Genomic DNA, 23,795 nt, shown 5'->3' on the forward strand with positions numbered 1-23,795 from the left:
GTACAGTGAGAGTTGTTGCTAATGATGGCTATGCTAACCTGTGTATAAAGAAAGCATATAGCTATACACTAATAGTAGGAGCTAGAGCTTGACAGTCTTAACAACAGTTCAGCTTTACCAGTTAACCAAATTTCTAAGCAGTCCAGTTCCATTAAATGCACTACTTTCTCTCTCTTCTCTATATTTAAGAAAGATAAGCATATTGACAGGCAACTCTCTTTGTATTATCAACGAAGTGAAGTACAGAAGAAGAAAAAAACACCTCAGATTATATGGAGGCATTTAACAGCAAGAGTGAACAAAGTCATGGCTGATAAATTTGAGCTAAGATAAGAGAAGTCAGAAAAGCATTAACATTCTTTTCAATGACAGCAAACCAATTTGGAGGGAATCAAGACCATGCGTATGCTAGATTTTAGAACTGTAATGCAGAAAACATACTTGCCACACAAAATGCATGCTTTCCCAAAATGCTTATTTCAAATTCAGCCTACTGTGAAAATAAAGCCTTTATTTTATCTTTAACATATCTTGGAGACATCAACTTTAAAGCCCCAGTGGAACTGCACAACTAAATTGTTATACTGGTAAAATTTTTACATCTGACACACATATACTTAATCAGTGTTGTTTAGTTTATATGGTAAATGAAGTTGTTGAACATTACTTTTAAATAACAAACTCAATCAAGCACAGAGACCACATGAACCATTTTAACTGATAAATAAATCAGTAATGGTCAGAAAAAGTGAAAAGCTTCATAATTTGAACATTATTTATCTATTAGAAACACAGGGGAATATTTAAAAGATAATATTCAGTTGATATATTTGTGAAATAACCAATAAATATTTACATTCTATGGCACTCAATGTTTTAATGTGCATATGTTTGATTTTTAACAGGAAAGGATAATGTCAATTTTATAAGATTGAGATATAAAGGGACTATATCCTTAGTAATTTACATAAAATTTTGGCAGGAGTTTTTGCAACTATAAATGTAATAAGTGCCACATCTGAGGAAACCAGACAGTGTTGTTTTAAAAAAAAAACTCAATAACAAGTTACTATTTAATGAGTACAGAATTTATAAGACTATATAAAATATAGTCTTATATGTAAGTAGAAGAATATATATTTATTTTAAAAAAATTCATAAGTTTATGTTCTAAATAAATTTTATTTCTAAATACATTTTATGTTTATATTATATAATATATTTTAAAAAATTTTCTTTCCTGAAATGTGACATAAATCAGAAAACCTTAGTCTAGCGAAAGGAAGAGGGGCTCTATCATTAACCTCATAAACATTGAATTATATCTGCTTTAAATGGAAAAGTTCAATGACTATTTGAAAACTGTATAATAAATAGAGAAAAGCTGAGATTTAATACTTTAATTCTCAACCATGAGACTTTAAATCTACTTTGGATTAAGAAATTTAAGACTGACAAATGATGAGTGTGATTTTATTTCTGTTTGCTTCAGAACGTGTGCACGTCCACTGAAGATGATTTATAAGGTAAAAGAATGTTCATGACACTATGGGTATGTGAAATGGCATCAGCTTCTTTCTGACACATGAGCTCCCTTGACAAAGTTGCTGGCACTTTTCTCTTTTGGTTTCACCGGAAATTCATTTTTAATCTAAATCTCTGTGCCTTTTTCATCTCAAATTCAGGACTACTACAGATACAAGTAGAAGGCAGTATGCATGATACTACCTTCAGCGATTGAAAAATCTTGCCATACTTAATTTTCTTACCTGCGCTTTCCAATATGAAAACTTAACTTCCCATCTAATCCCCACATAACTTGTGGCCATATTTTTCAAGGAACCGAGTGCCATATTTGCTGGGCTGTGGTATCATTGTTCATGCAGCTGTTTCTAACTTTAGTCTACTTGTCAACAATGGGGAATGGTGGAATGGGGCTGAGACAACTGCTCAAGTCGAGCACATACGTGGAGAAAAACACCCCAAGCTTGGGGTGAGAAAAACTTCGCCGTGTTAGAAATCTTTAAATGATGTTATAATTCATATCAAAGTCCCTCAAAGTCTTTAGGAAATTAGGAAAAATATATTTTTTAATGAGTAATTTGATTTTCCCATCTTCCCACGTGTTCAGCTCCTCTGTATTTACCATACAATAAACAGGCTGAGTTAATATAGCTATAATTAGAGAAAAGTTATTAAGATTTAAAAACTATAGATATTTTGAAATTAGCATATTTGCATCTTTGCCAAATTTTCCAGCATGCCCCAAGCCCCCTCTCAGGGTCAGGAATGAACAGTTTCTTTGGAAAGAAGCAGAAGGGAAAGAGGCTGATGCCAAGTGAGGCTGGCTTGCTATTCTTAGTCTTGATGAAGCTGGTTGAGCCAGCTTTGGCACAAGAAAGTACTATTTGTAAGTTTGCTGCTGTCAAGGTCAATTTGTGTGAGGGACATGGAATATTTTAAAACAGAAATGCATTTAATGCATTTAAAAAGAAAGACTTTCCTTAGAACTATGGCCAGAAGCAAAGATATAAAATGACTGGTCAATTTCCATAATGTCCACTTCATGAATGTTGTTTCTTTCCTGTCACTTTATTCACCCCAGGAAAAAGCTTTCTGATGCTCATGTTCAGTAACGGAAGTCTGTGATGTTACCACCTCTCAGGGATGCTTCATTCAAAATCAAGAGAACCAAAGGCTCAAAATTTAACCCAAATGACTTGCTACAATTATCAGTGGTAGAATATTCAGACTTAGTGAGATTTCCAGACAAGACTTTTTTACCTCCTTCCTTTTGGCAACTGTGCCCCTGTCTTCCTGTGCTTGAGGCTAGCTGCTAGTGGCTGAAAGTGGGCCAAACTGGGAAGACATGACAATTGCTCTGTCCTAAACTGTAGGTAGCAGCAGGTATCAGTAATAAATATTTATCCATTTTGTATGTTTTGTGGCTTCATAATGTGTTAAGTTTCGTTTTCTGGACAAGATAACCATAATTTTAAACTGCAACTCTCTTTATTCTTCAGGAAGTTTCCACAGAGTCACTATGCAGATGTTAAACACCAAAATGTTAAGATTTTGACCTTTTGGAATGGATGCTTTTAGAGCAAATTATAACTTTTCCTATCCTCTTACACATATCATCCAGATGGACCCAGGATGGGGCCCACCAGAGAAATGTCTGTGACTGTGAAGCCCCATGGGTTTTAATGCTCTCTAGACTCTAAGTTTCCTGAGGATGTTTGTGTTCTTCTTTTTTCTTTTTAATAGAATTTTACTCTCTTGTCCAGGCTAGAGTGCAGTGGCATGATCACAGCTCAATGCAGCCTCAAACTCATGAGCACATGAGATACCCCTGCCTCAGCATCTCAAGTAGTTGAGACTATAGGAGCACACCACCACATTTGGCTAATTTTTAAAAGTATTTTGCAGGGCTGGGTATGGCAGCTCATGCCTGTAATCCCAGCACTTTGGGAGCTGAGATGGGTGGATCACCTGAGGTCAGGAGTTTCAGACCAGGCTGGCCAACATGGTGAAACCCCATCTCTACTAAAAATACAAAAAATAGCTGGACATGGTGTCGCATGCCTGTGATCCAAGCTACTCAGGAGGCTGAGGCAGGAGAATTGCTTGAACCTGGGAGGCGGAGGTTGCAGTGAGCCAAGATCATGCCATTGCACTCCAGCCTGGGCGACAGAATGAGACCCTGTCTTAGGAAAGTCTCAGCAAAGTCTCAGGACACTAAATCAACATGCAAAAATCATAAGCATTCCTATACACCAATAACAGAAAAACAGAGAGCCAAATCATGAGTCAACTTCCATTCACAATTGCTACAAAGAGAATAAAATACCTAGGAATACAACTAACAAGGAACATGAAGGATCTCTTCAAGGAGAACTATAAACCACTGCTCAGGGGAGTAAGAGAGGACAAAAACAGATGGAAAGACAGTCCATGCTCATGGTTAGGAAGAATCAATATTGTGAAAATGATCATACTACCCAAAGTAATTTATAGATTCAATGCTATCCCCGTCAAGCTACCTATGACCCTCTTCACAGAACTGGAAAAAAACCACCTTAAAATTCATATGGAACCACAAAAGAGCCCACATAGCCAAGACAATCCTAAGCAAAAAGAACAAAGTGGAGGCATCATATTACCTGGCTTCAAACTATACTACAAGGCTACAGTAATCAAAACAGCATGGTACTGGAACCAAAACAGAGATATAGACCAATGGAACAAAACAGAGGTTTCAAAGGCAATGCCACACATCTACAACTATCTGATCTTCGACAAACCTGACAAAAACAAGCAATGTGGAAAGGATTCCCTGTTTAATAAATGGTGTTGGGAAAACTGGCTAGGCATGTGCAGAAAGCAGAAACTGGACCCCTTCCTGACACCTTACACTAAAATTAACTCCAGATAGATTAAAGACTTAACCATAAGACCTAACGCCATAAAAACCCTAGAAGAAAACCTAGGCAAAACCATTCAGGACATAGGCATAGGCAAGGACTTCATGACTAAAACACCAAAAGCATTGGTAATAAAAGCCAAAATAGACAAATGGGATCTAATTAAACTCCAGAGCCTCTGCACAGCAAAAGAAACAATCATTAGAGTGAACTGGCAACCAACAGAATGGGAAAAAGTTTTTGCAAGCTATCCATCTGACAAAGGGCTAATATCAAGAATCTACAAAGAACTAAAACAGATTTACAAGAAAAAAACAGCCCCATCAAAAAGTGAGTGAAGGATATGAACAGACACTTTTTAAAAGAAAACATTTATGAGGCCAACAAACATATGAAAAAATGCTCATCATCACTGGTCATTAGAGAAATGCAAATCAAAACCATATTGAGATACCATCTCACACCAGTTGGAATGGCTATCATTAAAAAATCTGGAAACAACAGATGCTGGAGAGGATGTGGAAAAATAGGAATGCTTTTACACTGTTGGTGGGAGTGTAAATTAGTTCAACCATTATAGAAGACAGTGTGGAGGTTCCTCAAGGATCTAGAAATAGAAATACCATTTGACCGAGCAATCCCATTACTGGGTATATACCCAAAGGGTTATAAATCATTCTATTATAAAGACACATGCATGCATATGTTCATTGTGGCACTGTTTACAATAGCAAAGACTTGGAAACAACCCAAATGTCCATCAACGATTGACTGGATAAAGAAAATGTGGCACATATACACCATGGAATACTATGAAGCCATAAAAAAGGGTGAGTTCGTGTCCTTTACAGGGATATGAATGACGTTGGAAACCATCATTCTCAGCAAACTGACACAAGAACAGAAAACCAAGCATCGCATGTTCTCACTCACAAGTGGGTGTTGAACAATGAGAACAAAAGGACACAGGGAGGAGAACATCAAATATTGGGGCCCATTGTGGGGTGGGGGGCAGGGGAGGGATAGCAGGGAGTGGGAGGATTGAGGAGGGATAACATTAGAAGAAATACCTAATATAGGTGATGGGGGGATGGAGGCAGCAAACCACCATGCATGTGTATACCTATGTAATAATCCTGCATGATCTACACATGTACCCTAGAACTTAAAGTAAAATTGAAAAAAAATTTTTTTTTCCAGAGGCAGGGTCTCACATCTTGCCCAGGCTGTACTCAAACTCCTAGACTCCAGTGATCCTCCAACTCTGGCATCCCAAAATGTAAGGATTACAGGTATAAGCCACTGCTATTTGTATTCTTATGGCTAGGTACACAGCAGCCACATTAACACATTCATTGAATGAATATAACGGAGTCCTTTTTAAAGAAAATGATGAATTCAGGTTATGAATATGGAAAATAATTATTGTCTGTACTATAACATTGTGCTACCCCATTGGGTGGTTTGCTGTTGATGCAAAGTCGTTCTCACTCCATGGTCATTTTTTCAGTGGCAAAGAGCTATACAATGTCAGGTGGTTTTCATTTTATTGTGTATGTGTCTATAGCAACAATATTCCTCTATGCTAATCTATTGCTACTAATCAACTTGTATCCCTGGAACTCATATGACTGATTTATTCAAATTAAAAAGAATTTGTGTCACTAAAAGTTGTGACTGATACATGGAACATATATACTAAGTCCTTTTCTGCACAATTCCTGATGGGCGAGATGTTGCTACAGTGGAAAATTTCAGGGTCAGGTAAAATAATTACCTGGAATCTCTATGTGGAAAACTTATTTTGAGAAAATGGATACCAATCCAATTCTGTCATTACTATTCTTTTCAGCAAAGTAATTGTTTGTGATCTGTCATATGAGCCTCTAGTTACAAATTTCCATTATGATCATGTAAATGTAAAGGTAATTTTTTTGGTCAGGTTGAAAGAAGAAAACATGCTGATATTAACTTATTACATTTCTAAGTGTAGATGTGTAAAGAATGATGTTTCTGTGTCATGCAAAATGGCAGAGAATATGTCTATTGAGCTTTGTGTATGAACAACTTATTTATATAGTCAAGCAAGAAAAAATATGAACTATATTCAACATTCATGCATACAAATGTATCTTTGTGTGAACTGGGTAGGAAAAGAACGAAGTCTGGTGGTCTGAAGATTATTTTTCTAGTAGGTAGACATGAAGAAAATGAGGTCTTACAATTTCCTGTGTCTTCATACAAAATTAGGACAAAATGGCTTTTACTCAAAGATAGAGCACAAACTATCATTCATTGTCGTTAAGACACATCACATTACATTTTTAAAAATTACACTTAGAATACCTTATTTTGCCTTGAGGTATTGAGTTCTTTTCTAAGGGCTTTCAGTTCGGTTAAGACCATGTAAGTTAGCTACAGAACAGTCAAAAAAAAAATTTTTGTGGAAATAACCAAATGAACTGTGCTATTATATTAGATCATACAAACATCTTAGATATAGCAGAAAACAGGGATAGGAGAGGAAATCATAGAAAAAGAAGACATTTAACATCAGACCATGCAGTGGTTGAATGGCACTGAAATATTATGTGGTGAATTCTGAGTATCACAAACGATAAGCATGTTGGTGTCCAACAAATAGTCTGTGGCCGAAGTGGACTCCCTAGAACACCCTGAGCTGAAACTCTGTTGTCCTCTAGCATATTCCTAACATAAAAGTCATACACTGTTCAGTTTTCCCATCTGAAAAATGAACCTGTTGAACTAGACATTCTCCAAAATCTATCACAAATCAGAGTCTGAGAACTTTCCAGCAGCACTTTAAGCACATTGGAAGTGAAACTGTGTTGGAAAATCAACTTTAAAAATCAAATGCTATGCTTGGTTTAGTCCTCTGGAATGTTATCTAATTTTAATCGTTTATGCAGAAAAAAATAGTGTAACATATCATATTTAATTTTACATGTTTTAAGCACTTATATCCAAACACTAATAGTGATAAAAATAATAATACTGTCTAGATAGCAAATATTATTATCACTGTGGAAACTGGCCATCTGTTTGGGCTCTGCTATTCATAATATAAACTAGAACTCATGTATTTTTATTTTCCTAAGGGGCACTGAAAATATTCCTTCTGATTATTTTCCCTTAGGCCTGTGATGGGAAAGTCCAGGGTATGAACACTCATTATATCTCCACAAAAATCGGAGAAGTGACAAAGACCCAAGGTTCTCAAAGGTCATTTAAATGTGAAATTATAAGTTATATGATAGATTAACTGGATCTGTAGTGGAAGCAAATAGGAAGAATATCTCTCTTAAAATGTAAGAGTATGCTAAAGTGATATCTGATTCCTAAATCAAACCAGCATGTATCTGGTTGCTCATTCCTGACACGGTACAGACAATCCTGGGGCATCCCTACTATTGACAGGAAGGAACATCTGTCATCCCGGCAGGCTGGCTCCAAGCACAGTCTCATCATGAGGCAGTCCCTGTAAATAGAAATCCTGCTGGAAGGGCCTGAACAGGGAGACCCAGCTTCATAAATGTCACAGCTCTTCAGGGAGATAGAAACAAAGCCAGAGTGGGCTGGGAAAACCCCTCAGCCTGCTCTACTTGTGCTTTAGCAAATGTAGAGTCCAACCATCACTGCAAAGAGGGAGGATTTGGGCAAGAAAAAGTTTACAGATAGAAGTACCGGAGGAGGAAGAGAGGGAGGGAAAGCAGGAGGAAAAAAAGGAAGGGGAAGGAAAGAAGAGAGAAGGAGCAAGAAAGAAGATAACTTTAAGGAAAGTCTGTAAAGGAATGGTTTCCATAACCATGAATCCACATTTTGTAGCCTTGGGGAGACCAATGTATTCTGACTGTTTTCTTTAACAGGACTTGATGGATGTGTAAGCAGCAGTACAGGAACTGGAAGTGTCCATTCTATCATGTAGAGAGCAGGTTACACTACCGGTTTTACCCTGAAGAGTTGACGCCTCCCTAGGCAAAAGTAACTCCCTGGAAACAAATTATGAGCCGAAACTCTACAGTACTGTAGCACACTGCTGAAATGAACATCATTATCAGATGTCAGTTTCTGCTTCCCTCCTGTTGAAGGGGATCAAAGTGGCCGTTCCTGCTCTCTTCCCCTCTGGTTTTCCTTCCAGCCATGCTCCATCCTCCACCTGCCTGTGGTCTGTAGAATGTGGCCTGCAGGAAGGGCCACTTCAGAACCAGAATACAATTAAATTGAGTCTATCTGTGCTTTAATGTTGGATAATAATTGATACTTGCTGGGCCTAGATAATGTAAACTGGGCATAAACAGAAAGTGAAGAAAGTTTACCACCTCCTTTTCCACCAGTTTCTTTAGCAATGGACTTATGTCTAAATAGGCTCAGAAATATTTTGCTCTAAATGGAGATAAATCTAGAATTATGGGTACCCTTGTGTTCTGCTATCAGTTCCCAGTCAAGAATCAGAACTGTCGCTATCCCAATCTGTGAGTCATTTTCTCCTAGAACAAGTAGGCCTTTCAATGGAAAGCTTAGCAAGGAGCAGGTGGTGGTTGTGATTTAGTGAATATCTAGGCATTGTGGATTGGTTATAGTTAAGCAGGGAGGAGACAGAATTAAGCATGTGGAAGTACACGGATGTAGAGGATCACTTTAATCTGTTATTTATTTTTTCTCAAAGAGTTGTTCTGCCATAAAAGCCATTCAGTTTGAAGAAAATATGAAACCAGCCACTTGACTTCAGTGATAATGCTTTGTAGTGTCCGAAGCAAAGTGCCTGCTCCCTGGCCCCTGGCACCGTTGACTCACCATAAGTCAATGACCCTTAAATAGAATCTCAGCAGGCTGGAGCTGGTTGCAATGAACTGGTCAATGTCACTCCTTCCTGTGTGTCCTGAAAAAGCTATATCCACTCAAGCAAATGACTGCTATACAGGTTTGAGGGAGAAGGGGGAAGCAAAATACAAATGAAAGCAATAAAAAAACTGTACTACTGAATTATAGGTTTTTCTATGCATTGACATCATGCTGATTTCAACAAATTTGAGAGCTTGAAGTTTACTCAAACTCCAGAGCCCAGTGGATTAAAAGACGTAAGTGAGAAGAAGGTCTCCTGATTTGTTGTATGTCTGTGTGTGCATGGGAGTGTGTGCATATGTAGATATTTAGACACATACAAGGTTCAAACAGCTTTTTGGCAATGTGCCAGTTGTCAGCCCTCCCACCCTACCTCATTTATCTCGTCTCTTGTGTTGCAGTACTCCACACTACGGGACAGGGTCTGTTCATGCTCCTCAGCTTTGGCCCGCCACTTCATGCTGTCCTCCTCAAGGAGCTCCAGCTGCTGCTGTAGGTTCTTTGCAGAAACATTAGAGCAGTGCTACAAGAGACAAATGAGCATAACAGGGAGAATGGATGAAACAGCTATGAGACAAGTAGGTTATTTACCTGCATTATGAAACTCATAAATGACACTTTATTAAAAAAAGAAATAGGCTCTTGATTTATTTTAATTTAAACATATTTGAACATAATTATTTCAGAAAGAAGCAAGACATCAAACATTATGGAAAAGACATTTCCCAGCTCGAATCTCTAGTGTTGAAGATTCGCTCGTCACACCCAACTCCTCAGAGACACCATTCATTATAGGGTATAATTTTTACTTCAAAAGGCATAAAATACGCATTAGAAATATTTGGTTTCTGCAATATAATTTTCCTGTCAACTTGAGCTTAACCTCAGGTTTATTATGCAAGTGCTCCAATCTTGGCTCAGCACAGTGGGGCTGCCAGGGCCAAGGCCAGAGAAGGATTGGAGAACAATTTACATTATTTGCACAAAGTGAGACTTCTTGCTTTTCTTTTAAAAATAAATGTACTAATAAAATAAAACTCTTCAAAAAGAAAGCTCTTCCCTGGCAAAAAGCCGAATCCATGAACAACAACACATAATTTATATTTCTATATCATTCAGTTAAAAAATATATTTTAGATTCACTGCATTTCATATAGTTTAGTGGATATCTTATGTGTACTTTAAAATAAAATGGGCCATTTTGATTTTACTAATGTGATACCTATTGTTAGAATAAACATAATCTTTTCTCCCCTCAAATTAGAAATCTGGAGGAGGACTTGTTTTTGTTTTTGTTTTGCTTTTTTTTGAGATGGAGTCTTATTCCTGTCACCCAGGTTGGAGTGCAAAGGCTGGATCTCGGCTCACTCCAACTTCCGCCTCCCAGGTTCAAACAATTCTCCTGCCTCAGCCTCCCAAGTAGTTGGGATTCCAGGTGCACAATACCATGCCTGGCTAATTTTTGTATTTTCAGTAGAGACAGGCTTTCTCCATGTTGGCCAGGCTGCTCTTGAACTTCTCGGCCTCCTATAGTGCTGGGATTACAGGTGTGAGCCAACGTGCTCAAGCTGAAGAAATTTTTTTCTAAGAATCAGTGTCCAGTGTATAATTGATAAAATTTCATCTGGAAATACTTCCTTCTCTTTTAAGCCCCTCTTTTGAAGTCTGACAGTGGCATAAAACAGATCCAATGAGCTCTAGTTAGAATCAGGAGGCTTGGACTCCTCCATTCTGGGCTTTAATGGGTAAAGCGGGAATTTCTGTTTGCCTCAAATTCTTCATCCATAAAATGAGAGCTCTCACCTGGATGAACTCTAAGATCTAGACGGTGTTCCAGATCTGCAATGCTAAAACAGCATTGTCCAACAAAAATAGAATGTGAACCACACGAATAATTTAAAATTGTCTAGGGGTCTTATCAAACAATCAAATAAAAAGATACAGCAAAATAATTTTTATAATATAGGTGATTTAACCAACTCTGTCCAAATACCACCATTTTAACATGTAAGTAATATAAAAAATACTAATATGATTGCTTTTCATATTACCTCTATGAAATCTGGTGTGTATTTCATACTTTGAGCATGCTCATTTATTGCTAAGTTTCTATCAGAAATATTTGATCTGTATTTTAATTTGATAAAATTCATAGTTTCAAAAGTTGATTCCCATACCCAAATTGCTTCCAACATACTTAAAAGTTTTCCAATAACTAAACTGAGGATCAATTTTTAAGTTTAAATTAGTGCAAGCTAAATAAAATTAAAACTTTAGTTTCTTAGTTGCATTAGACACACATCAAAGGCAACAAACTGACTGCCACACCAGACTACACAGATCCGCTATATAAATATTGTTTTCTGAAAAATTTTCATGAGAATACAGCTATTCAACGAGGCTTTTATATTCAGATTTTTTACTTAAAATTTTTTTTTTTGTTAAGGGTAGAAACTAATAACAAATAACCACCCCAATGGTTCAATTTATTTATAAATTTAACATATACTAAGCAATCTGCCTGGCTTCTTTCATATGCTAGCCCAAGCCCCAGCTAGACCTGAGTCTAAATGTATTAGATAATATAATTGTAAATGTAAATGATGCTTACTGGCCACTGCACTGATGAGATGATGTCCACTCCTAAGGAAAGGGCCAGTCGGTGGAGATGGTCTACATGTGCTTGCTTTTCCTGAGAGCACCGGAGATGAATGTGCACATTGTGAGCATCATCCAGGTCCTTTGGCTGCTCTAGAAACTCCAGTTCTCTTGATTTGATGAGACGTCTCAGCTGGAAATTGGGGCATTAACAATTAACCTGGGTTTTATATGAAGACAGGCTTTTTAAAAATCTTAATTTCTATAGCACATTTTGCTAGCTGGTCAAAATGCTGCCAAGATCATCTATAAATTGTTGGTGTTCATCAAATAAGTGTTAGAATGCTGCAAATCCAATGGCAGTGAAATTGAACTTCTAATGTTGTCAGTTTTATTAAGGTAATTAAGAATCAAGATACTAAAATGCAAGATATGTGGAATAACAATGCACGCTAGGATTTTTAAAGAGAGAGAAATCACTCCAAGTGAAGTAGGATTGTTGGAAGGAGGTACAGGATTTAGATAAGAGGGAGGAGAAAGACTTGTCAAATAATGGCAGCCTGAGAGTCGAGGCTTGGAGTTAGATATGTGTACACCACCTCTGAGGAACAAAGAGCTCAGCATGGCTGGAACAAAAGGGAGAATAGGAACACGGTGAGAGAAAAGTTAAGGGCCAGATTGTGTAAATTTCTTAGAAGATACAATTTGGCCTTTATTTATTATATAATAACTCATTTTTAATCACATAGTTTAAAACTCAGGATTTTTCAGACATCCCTTCTAAGCCTTACCTCTTCCTTGACTTGATGGAACTGTACCACCTTGTACAGGATATCCTCGTAATCCTGGATTCTCTCTTTCTGTTTTTGATGGAGGTGAATAAGGTCCTTCAGTTGTTGAGAATTCTCTTTTACAGGGGCTCCTTTGCCAGTTAACTCCTCTGATTCTTTCATAATGTAATGAACCTCATCATTCAATTGCTAAAACATTGAAAGCAATAAAAATAAAATCTAGCTTTTAAAGAACTTTTTTCCTTTACAACAGGCAATATGAAGGTCTAAATAATGAATCACTCTTTTATTTCTTAACAAATACTTATTATGAGTGCCCCACCCTACAAAAAATTTGAGCATTGTGCTGGATGATAGAGATACATTTTTCCATATTCATCTCAGAAATTTACAAAAAATAACATGAACAATGCAAACATGTTTCAAAGCTATGTGGAAAAACAAAGTCAGGTATTTTTGTGGCATACTGAATACTCCATCTGTTAAGTAAGTGTATTTTAGATATTTTATGCAGCCCCATGATTATCTCTGATATTTAATACAGACAAGAATCAGGTGGTACAGTAAAAACACCATGAGAAGATGAGTGTAAAAGTATATCAGGGGAATAACTTGTGCTCTGTGATAAAAGAATGATCAGAATGAACCACCAGCTGAATAGCACAGTAGATACACTGCTTCAAAAGCGGTCATCTCATGAGCCACAAATAGCCATCACATGTAGGGAGGGATAAACTGCCTTCCTTTTTCCCCAGCATTGCTCAGATATCCCTTATAGGAATGCAGATTCTGGAATAGAATTTGCAAAGGGCAACTACTTTATAGAGAATGCTGCTATAGGCCAGGCATGGTGGCTCATGCCTGTAATCCCAGCACTTTTGGAGGCTGAGGAGGGTGGACCACCTGAGGTCAGTAGTTCAAGACCAGCCTGGCCCACATGGCAAAACCCTGTCTCTATTAAAAATACAAATATTAGCCTGGTGTGGTAGCGCACACCTGTAATCTCAGCTACCCTGGAGGATGAGACATGAGAATTGCTTGAACCCGGGAGGTGGAGGCTGCAGCAAGTCAAAATTGTACCATTGCACTCCAGCCTGGGTAAGAGTAAGACTCTGTTTGAAAACAGAGAGAGAGAGAGAGAGAGGAGTGTTTTAAGGGTAGATCTTTTGTATGAAATGCAAAGGTAATGGAAATGATTTAGACTAAAAAGATAATTTTCAGAAAAGTGACCTAAAAAGGGTCTTCAAGTTTAAATCAAGCATTTGGGCTAAAATATATGTGCATCACAGTGACAGGGCTAAACAAGAAGTATGGCCATGATACTGATTTAGAGGAACTTACACGTACATGCAAATGTGCACACAAACAAAATGCATGTAAGCAGATAACACGAGGTGTATTAAAGAACCTAATGTAGGTCAGTCACATTTGCTGAGAGCTTTAAAGCGTTTTCTGTGGGTTACACGGGCAGGTGTGTTTGTGTGTAGTGGGCATGGTAGTTATATCTTACATTGGTTTTGCCTTAAAGGAACCTAAAATTAGATATTCCCTAAAGGAGTCTTCAATCTTCTCATTCTGGGATTCTTGAAAGTCCATGTTTATGAAGTAGTCACAGCTAGAAACAAGGGTACTTAAATTCTGCAGCAAAGTATAAGAATCCAGGCAGAAGGATAATGTGACTGGTAGCTGGCAATTTTTGGCAGTTGTGTCATGTTTTGGAGAGGCAGGAGGTAGGGAAATAGGGACTATGTTAAGCAGTCAGGGGCCAGGAACATGACTCATCATTTTATCACTCACATCCTGAGGCTTTGTGAGACGTGGACAGCATGGCAAAATTCCTAGGGTGATGGTAGGAGCCTGGGGTGCTGGTGGATGGAGACAGTGATGTAACAGGGTCACCCAGGGCAGTAAAGGCTCTGGGTCCAAGGTTGCCCATCCTTGTTCTGAGATGTCTCAATTTAAAACACTTCTGTACTCCCCAGCAAAAGAATTGGTGTGAACATATAGGATAAATGTATTAGTAGTTTAACTAGCCATGTGAATTTTCAAAATCTAAGATGAAAATCTGTTTAGAACATTTTGTAGCCTGAATGTTGGTATATCATCATATTCAAAAGAATGCAGCAAAATAGTAAGAAAAATGTGTCTTTACAGTGGATTTTCAGACAAGCAATATTTTTGTTTAAAAAGAAATTCACCAGCCTATTACAATTAATTAGGTAATCTGCAAGGAAACAGTTTTAAATACTTTTTCCATTCACCCAAATCCAGCCATGTATTTCTTCACCTGGAACTGAGGCTTCATGTCATTCCATTTCTGTCGTAGGTCTAAAACGGACTGGAGGCTCCCTCCAAGGTCAAGTGCAGACACAGGCATAAGCGCTTCCTGAAGAAGTTTTAAGTTGTGAGTAGTCTGAAAGAAACAGTGGACAGTTACACATGAGTTTTCTTTGACATCTCCGGCAAATGTGATCCTTCTAGTAATGACACAGAGTGTGATCAAACTTTTCAACCCCGATGAAAGCATTCACAGTGTGGCAGGAGCTCAGGGTTCTAAACCACCAAGGAGTAAAAGTACAGGCCCTTGGTTTCTGTTACCTTTTCTGGTTTTATTTTGGTAAAATACACAAAACAAAAGTTACCATGTTTATCATTTTGGGTGTACAGTTCAGAGGCATGATATTTAACACACTCACATGATTGTGCAATAACCATCACCACCATCCATCTCCAGAACTCGTTCATCATCCCAAACAGAAACTCTGTTCCCATTAAACAACTCCCCATTCCCTCCCTGTCTCCCCCAGCTCCTGGTAACCTACATTCTGCTTTCTGCCTCTATGAGTTTGACTACAGGGACCTCATCTAAGTGGAATCATATGATGCTTATCCTTTTGCATTTGGCTTATTTCACTTAGCTAGTTTTCAAGGTTCGCTCGTGTTAGCCCGTGTCCGAATTACATTCCTTTCCACATTCCATCGTTCCTCGCCTCACCTTTTTAAGCTGCTCTTTGAATGCCATCCACTGCAGTTTTACAGGCTTGCTTTCCGTGGCTTTAAGCTGCCATGCCAGCCGAAGGAGGCTGAGTTCTTCCCTTTCTGCTTTCTGGGTTTCCATGGTGTTCTTCATGATGTACACTTCATTTTTCACATTTAATATCTCGTTCTCTTTTGCCTGTTAATAATTCATATAATAGCTTTTCTTTCTCAAGACATACAGCTTTTTGTTGTGTATAACTATTTTATGAGGCAAATTCTTTATCATACCCAAAGCAGAGCACAGTTCTGATATCCAGACAAGCCTGAACATCCTGCAGAGGCACACTTCAGCTCTCGAAACCCACATACTGTGCTTAGACATAAGGTCCCAAGTGCTTCAAGACCCAAGAGATGTTTGAATTTTGAATTCCTACCTAGGGTCTGGTTATTTCCTGGGGTTTGAAAGATAATTTAATGAGCAGGGGATCCAGAATTTTTGAAGACAAGATTTAAAAAATGTGTATAAGTTTACTTACACACATTTTAAGTATACTCCATCTTTTATTTTAACACATTCAATAGAATATGTCAAAATATCAGTATCCAGGAATAGAAGGGCAGATTGTTCTAGACTGCTGTTTTTTTTTCTTTAAACTATCCCATTGTACACATTACAATTATTTTAAATGTCCTTTGTAGTTTCTCAAGTTCCCCCATTTTGTGAGCACTGAAATGTGTCCGTATCTCTGTATTCAGAACTACATCATGCGCCGGAAGCACAGTATCTAAAATCAAAGATTTCACTTCCCAACTTTCACATGTTCTGCCTGACTGGTTTGAAATCTCTTAAACAACAGCTTTAAACAAGGGGAAGTTCAATTAGAGGTAAAATGATAATTGGAGCAAAGATAAGACTACGTGTGCTTTATTTCTGTAGAAGCATTTAAAAAATGCACAGGAACATTCATTTGGCAAAACAATTATTATGTTTTTTTACTTTAATAGCCAGCCTTTCTCAATAAATCTTCAAATTTCTATCATCTCAATGATAGTAACTGACAGTATCCATATCATAAATATTCAACAGGGTATTTTAGAGATAGGCCATTTTATTTTAAAATTATTTTAAATGATATTGATAATGCACACTTATATTTTTATATTATTTTATACATTACAAAGTGGCAATTAATTCCAAAAAATATATATTTGTGGGTCCTAAGTGAGATTTCTCCCATGAACATAAGAATCTAGTAATAAAATTATATATTCCCTCATTATTAATGATACATAATAAATTATGAAAGATGTTAGACAACTACAGTAGAATCCATCCCAAATTATACTTTTATATTATAAATAATCTTTCACATATTTTAAAGAAACAATTAACCAGAATGCAATGTATTATATAATTTAATATACATTTTGAAACTGCAGCACACCAATGACAACTTTAATCAGAAGGATATGGTGGTCTGAGTGAGGTTTAGAGAAAGGAGGGCGGTAGTAGGATTCATAGATGTCTGGCTAGTAGGATCTGCAAAAAGTGATTATGCATTGGCAGATGAATATTTTGGCCACTCAAAAAGATGGAATAATTTTCCTGAGGTCTAATTAGTAAGCACAGTACTCATTTTACTTCTGTGTAGGACATGGAAAATTTTTTGCCATAATCCAGTCTAAATAGGCCACTAAAGTGTTCAGTTTTTTGTTTATATTCATGCACCATGAATGTTTTCTGATGTCTTTGTTTTCCATATACCTTGATAAGAGGAAGGCTGTATCCCAGATAGCATTCTTGGTATTGACCATTATAAATTAATAAGCTGGCACATTCATCAAGACGTCTGCCAGAATTTGAGCCTGAATCAGTTTCTCTGATCTTAACAATTGTTAGATGAACTGAAAAATTTCTGGCTTGAAAATATGAGCCACAACAACCCCATAAAGAGCAGAACACTCAACTGAATATAGCTGGCCTCTGCCTTCTTAACGAGCAAACTGGTCACCATGATTCAACAATAATGTTTGTTTAAAAGCCTAATGGTGCAAGAGACATAATGAGAATAGAAAAAATTGTTTTACTTACTTTACCAACAATTTCATCTCTCCAAATGCTGCTAACCAATATGTTTCATTATTGCATGGGCTTTAATTTTATTAATAAGGAGGAACATATTTATCATATGATAGTGGAAAGGCCTTGGGGTAGAGTAATCATGGTTATGGCATCAAGATAAAAGACTACCAAAGCACAGTAGTAAAATACACGCTATTTCTGGGAGAGCTAAGTGGGCATTGAATATTATGAGAGCCTAAGATTATTTAAATATAGATACAAAATGTAATTTGAAATGAGTTATTGCTGCAGATCTTTAAAAATGAAAATCTTACTGTACAATCTAAAACATTCTAAACAAGTAACAAAGCACTTCTGGGCAGAATGGAGTAGCCGGCGGCAGAGCAGTGCTTTTGTTCAGAAGACTTAGAAAAGCTGGGTAAAATGCAGAAGGCATCCATTTGAAGGAAGCAGAGAGCTCTGGCAACCAGAACGAGAGAGGCTGACTCCAGAGAGGGAAGAACCTGACAGTGGTGAGCTCACCTATCATCCCAGGGGCAATTTCCAATTCTTTGCAGGCAGGAGACCAATAATGGAGACTTCCCTGGAGAAGAGAATGCCTGCCCACAGAGATTGTGGCAGACACTTGGAGGGCTTTAAGCACAATGACCTTCTTCTAAAGATGCTGACAAAATCCTGGGGCTGTATGGGGCAGTGGATTAAAAAACCTAAGCAAAAGTCCTCTGAAAAGCAGAGTGGAGTTTTTCAGCAGACTACCCAAAAGAGATTGGGGTTTGTGACGTGCCAGAGGCAGAGACCTCAGAGAAAGCATCTAGCTCTCAGTACCGAACTCTGGGAGCCTGAGGGGACAGGACTGCACTGCAAACACAACTCTGCCAGCTTCTGATTGGCCTGAGTGATTGCCCAACAATGCCTGCCTAGAGAAAGATGGGTGACTCTTTCTAGAAGAAGAAAACACCATCTGCCGATCCTCCAATTTTTTTATACATACTGTCTGGCATTTGATAAATATTCACTAGTCTTGCCAAGAGACAGGTCTATATGACTGAAAACCAAGAGAAAAATTAGACAATAGAAATAGCTCCAGCTCGGCTGTGTGCTGTCATTTATGCTTGTATTCCCAACACTTTGGGGAGGCTGAGGAGGGCAGATCACTTGAGATCAGGAGTTCGAGACCAGCCTGGCCAACACTGTGAAACCCTGTCTCTACTAAAAATACAAATATTAGCCAGGTGTGGTGGCAGACACCTATAATTCCAGCTACTTGGGAGACTGAGGCACAAGAATTGCTTGAACCCAGGAGTTGGAGGTTGAAGGGAGCTGAGATTTTGCCACTGCACTCCAGCCTGGGTGAAAAAGAGAGACTCCATTTCAAAAAGGAGAGAAGGGGGGAAGGAGGGAGGAGAGAGGAGAGTGGAGAGAGAGAGAAGAGGAGAGAGAAGAGAGAAGAGAGAAAGAGAGAGAAAGAAAGAAAGAAACCACTCCAGATCCAAATGTTGTAGTTGGCTAGCAAGCACTTTAAGTGCCTAGCATTAATATGGTTCAAAAGTATTGGAAAGACGGAAAAAGGGCAGAGAAGAAACAGAATTTAATCGTAATTTAACTCTAATATATAAAAGTAGCAACTGTAGATTTCAGAACTAAAATCTCTGAAATGTAGTTAATAAAAAAAAAGATAGACAAAACTATACAGTTTGAAAGTATTTGAATTGCTTAGGTAAATCAGAAACATACATAATTTACAGACAGAAGATTGAACCACATAAAAGTGTGAGAGAAAGACAAAGAGACAGACATACAGATAATACATGTCCTAAATGTTCTAAACAAAAATAATTAGATGTTTTCGTTTTGTTGCAGTAAAGACCTAAATTACATAGATACATGGGCAAAGTGCTTAGCAAGTTTTCTTTAATGTTTAAGGATAGTGTTAGATAAATTAGAATTAGCTAATGCATATTTTATTTCCATGTAGGTTTAACAAGAATGGTCTTCAAACAATAAAAGTTAAAACAAGATAAGGAGAAAATTGTAGCTCAAAGTAGATAAGGGTAGTTAGAACCTAAGTCTTCCAAATGAATTGAGGCTCCAGACTGGGATTAATCACATCCCAGTTACTGAGAAAATTGCAGCTGTCAGTTATCTTTGAAAAATCTACAGAAACTAGAAGGGCCATAAAATTAGAGAACAGAAAATGTCCTGATTTTCAAAAGGAGGAAAGGATGGACTACGCAATTTACAGATTGGTAAGCTTCACATTGAAAATCATCACAATAAGTTCATTACTTATCCAGCACTTTGTGAGCATTGTGGAAAGAATGCCTTGGTCACTAAAAGCTAACCTTATTTATGTCAAATTATGTCTATGTCATTGATAGGATACTAGGTAGGTAAACCTTTTAAGCAGTTTATTTGAGAAAGTCTCCCATTATAGACAACAGAAAGAATATGAAGTAGTAGCTGAATTAAGTACTATAGGGAGCATTCATGATTATTTTAAAAACTGGTCAATCGATAGACTGCTTCGTGAACTGGAATGTCAATCTGCCCTTTAGGCATTTGGGTTTGAGAACTAATTGCTGCCATAGAAAGCTTACCTGTCATAGCTACAGAATTAAACCCAAGAGAGATGACTAATATAGTAGACAGGTTCAAATTAATTTATCAAGATGGGATCATGTGTGAAGACTAACAAAATGAAATTAAATAAAAAATATATAAAGGCCCACATTTGTATAAAAAAAGTAAATGGCTGACATAGGTATGATATGAGAGAGACCTGGTTTGACAGAAGCTGAAATAAAAATATTATGAGAGTTTTGTTCTATCACAAACTTAGTATGAATGAGCAAAGTGATACTACGGCTAGAAACGACAGCATAATTTTAGGTCTCATTAGTAAATAATAATGTCCAGTTTGTCGCACCCTGTGACGCACCAGAACTTCACCTTTTGGTTACACTTAGTGAATTATCTTGACAAACCGTAGAACATTCTGAGAAGGGGGGATCAAGCATAGAAAGAAAAATGAAGCTCATTCATAAATGATAGAAAAAGATTTTTAATGATGAAGAAAAATAACTCGGAACTGTTTTTAATGTTGAAAAGACTTTCATGTATGAGAGAAATTAAATATAAATACTTTTTGTCCCTGTGTAGCTAAAGAAGGTCAGGAGTAGATATGGAAACAGATTTATTTAACATTAAAAAAAAAAGTTTTCTAACAGCTGGCATTCTCCAACAATGAAATGAGCAGTTTCATTAGGAAAATTCTTGAGGTACTTAAAGAGAAGTGAACTAACCATTGTTTAAGTATCCTACAGGGAATTTTATATGGGTCATGGGTGGATATAAGGATTCTGGAATATTTTACAGATATAACTCAAGACAGCTAAAAGTTAGGATATATTTCTAAATGCAATAGACCTTCACCACAAAAACATCTGCTATGGTAAGAAACTCTTCCAAACAAGATTCACCTTAGAAGTTGTCTTCAGCCCCTAGAAATTTTGAAAGGACCTTGTCAGATGCTTTCAACATAACACAGAACTTTTGGGTGGACTTCTGAGGACTCTATGTAATAGTAACAATATTGCATTTGGATTACAGTCACTCTTTCTTCTTAGTTAAAACAGCCTTCCTGTTATAAAGTAGCCAACACTAGTCTAAGCAAGCATTTAAATGTTGGGCTTGAGGACTGGTCTAGGTTGAATGAAGCTAAAGAGAACTTCCTAGGAGAGAACTGCTGATTAATAGACAGCAGAACCTTTGAATTTATTATTTTGATTTTGATGAGTAATCCTTGCAGAAGGTGTGATCCATTTAATGTCATTCTTACCATGTTTATTAAATTAAGGAACTCAAGTCCTAGATCTTGTGTTAAAAAACTCTTCTTTAAAAATAGCTGCCACCGCTTCTCAGCCAAGTCAGAACAATGCTTGGCTTTAGCATCATCCTGCTCCTTCTGAGGGATTTCAGTTTCATAAAATTCTTTTAAGCTCTGAAACTGCATGTCTACCTAAAAAAGAAAAAGAGTTAAGAACACTTGAACACATTTTTAAAGAAAAAGGACAGTAGATTCCAATAAAAATCTATGTAAAAACTAAAACTACATTTTCTAATTTTTTTATTTTTAAACTTTATTTATTTATTATTTATTTATTTTTAGAGATAAGGTTCTTTGCTCTGTCACCCAGGCTGGAGTGCAGTGGCACGATCATAGCTCACTGTAGCCTCAAACTCTTGGAGTCAAGCCATCCTCCCTCCTCATCCTCCAAGTATTAATAGTTAAGAACTACAGACTAGAGGCACTTGGCAGCAGGCCTAATTGTTTTATTCTTTTTGTAAAGACGAGGTCTTGCTATGTTGTCCAAGTTGATCTCCAACTCCTGGGCTCAAGAGATCCTTTTATCTTGGCCTTTCAAAGTGCTGAGGTTATAGGCATGAGCCACCAACCCCAGCTCATTTTCAGAATTTTTAAAATAATTATTGAATATTTTTAACTTATTGAAAAGATATACAAAAATCAATTTGGATTGTTGACAGATAGGACTACCATTGCATAGAAGACTGAGCTGACAAGTTTATTAAGCATAAAAACTACTTATTGAAGCCAAAATCATATTTATAAATTCTGTGTTTGTTTTTCAATTTGGGACAACATATGTCAAAGACCAGTATGGTTTCATTTAAAGCCACGTTTTGTAATTCAGAAGAAAGATACATACATAGAATCAGACAATACAAATCACTAAGAACTATAAGCCAGTGAAAGATTATTAGTAATTAGTAAATCACAATTTACTTCTAGTCAGCAATAAGTCAGAATAAAAGAGTACAAATAATTACTAATTCTCTGCCAAACTATTAATATTAAACTGCCTCCATGAGCTAATCTTATTAAGGTACATTACTGTGCCTCCCTGGAATTATATTTTCTCATTCGCTAATCAATGTAAGCAATATTAGATCATTTTAAATTACTCTCCTTGAGCAGAGTTTATACAAAATCAAATGTTTCTGTAGACCTACAGATTAATATATGATTGGATGATATAGAAATAATACAAATTATTTGATGCAAGTTTGCTTGCATTTTCAATACTACTAATGGCTGACGGGACCAGACTTAAATAGCTTGTAACTACCAAGAGCAATTTAAACAGGGTAAGAAATTTCAGGCAATGGTTAGTCACTATATTTTAAAGATTTTAACATTTTTCTTAATTTAACTGAACTTGATAGGAGAGCCTGCAAATAGCCCTCAGAAACAGAAGTTCTCTCCTCATTTCCATATTCCATTTATACATGCCTCTATGTTTTGCTGATGCTTGTTCCCTCAGCCCAGAATAATCTTTCTTCAATTTTCTTCTATTTATCATTCATAAGCAGTTAAAATGCTACTTCCTCCATGGAACCTTCTAAGATGCCCTAGTAATCATTAACTATTTAATTTTTGGGGTACTTAAAGTTGGCTCTCTGAGAAAGAGAACCCTAATCAAATTATTACAACACAAAGACACATGTACAGACAATATTATGGGCACACTGAGGAGAGACCACCAACTGTATATACAGTAAATAGGGAAGAGCTTCCCAAATGAAGTGACATTTGATCTGTGTCTTGAAGAATTGTCCAGGGTGAGAAGGCATTGAACGGCATCCCACATGGGAGGAATAACCTGTGTAAAAGTGGGAAACACTAGCTGTGAAGACACTTGCTGGTTCAGAGGACAATACATGATCTTAGTGTGGGTGAAGTACAGGTTGCACAAGCTAAATGGTAAGAAAGAGACAGAGGGATAACCGTGCTGGCTTAAAGCTGGCCAGCAGGTTTCAACTTATTTCCTACTATAACCAACATAATTGAGATATATTCTCATTAGGTTGAAACCACCAATAGATGACTCGAAATCAGCATGACAATCAGCAGGGCTTCACAGGGCCATCCATTATAGGCTAGGTGCCAATATTATGGGCAGTCTGTTATGTGCAATTCTCAAAACATAAACTTTAATTCATCCTTCTTTTTCAATGGCTCAAAAAAGCCTCCTTGAA

At 37.1% G+C, this 23,795-nt stretch overlaps 1 protein-coding gene and 1 long non-coding RNA gene across 4 annotated transcripts in view; one reads left to right on the forward strand and one right to left on the reverse strand.

Moving 5' to 3' along the window:
- Nucleotides 1-23,795, reverse strand: part of CCDC141 (coiled-coil domain containing 141) — a 194,619-nt gene that overhangs the window by 29,105 nt on the left and 141,719 nt on the right. For all 3 annotated transcript variants that reach the window (XM_035304429.3, XM_035304426.3, XM_078327323.1), the window contains 6 exons: nucleotides 21,577-21,756; nucleotides 15,672-15,851; nucleotides 14,964-15,089; nucleotides 12,677-12,865; nucleotides 11,899-12,078; nucleotides 9,661-9,810 (listed from right to left, as the gene is read on the reverse strand). In XM_035304429.3, the coding sequence (XP_035160320.2) occupies nucleotides 9,661-9,810; nucleotides 11,899-12,078; nucleotides 12,677-12,865; nucleotides 14,964-15,089; nucleotides 15,672-15,851; nucleotides 21,577-21,756 (1,005 nt within the window). The remainder of the gene's footprint in view (nucleotides 1-9,660; nucleotides 9,811-11,898; nucleotides 12,079-12,676; nucleotides 12,866-14,963; nucleotides 15,090-15,671; nucleotides 15,852-21,576; nucleotides 21,757-23,795) is intronic.
- LOC103793711 (uncharacterized) overlaps nucleotides 9,308-23,795 on the forward strand; it is a 46,522-nt gene continuing 32,034 nt past the window's right edge. Inside the window, exons 1-2 of the long non-coding RNA XR_004744546.3 lie at nucleotides 9,308-9,523; nucleotides 15,003-15,080. This is a non-coding gene — a long non-coding RNA (uncharacterized LOC103793711). The remainder of the gene's footprint in view (nucleotides 9,524-15,002; nucleotides 15,081-23,795) is intronic.

This window comes from Callithrix jacchus, chromosome 6 (assembly GCF_049354715.1).
Source record: "Callithrix jacchus isolate 240 chromosome 6, calJac240_pri, whole genome shotgun sequence".
NCBI classification, from domain to species: Eukaryota; Metazoa; Chordata; class Mammalia; order Primates; family Cebidae; genus Callithrix; species Callithrix jacchus.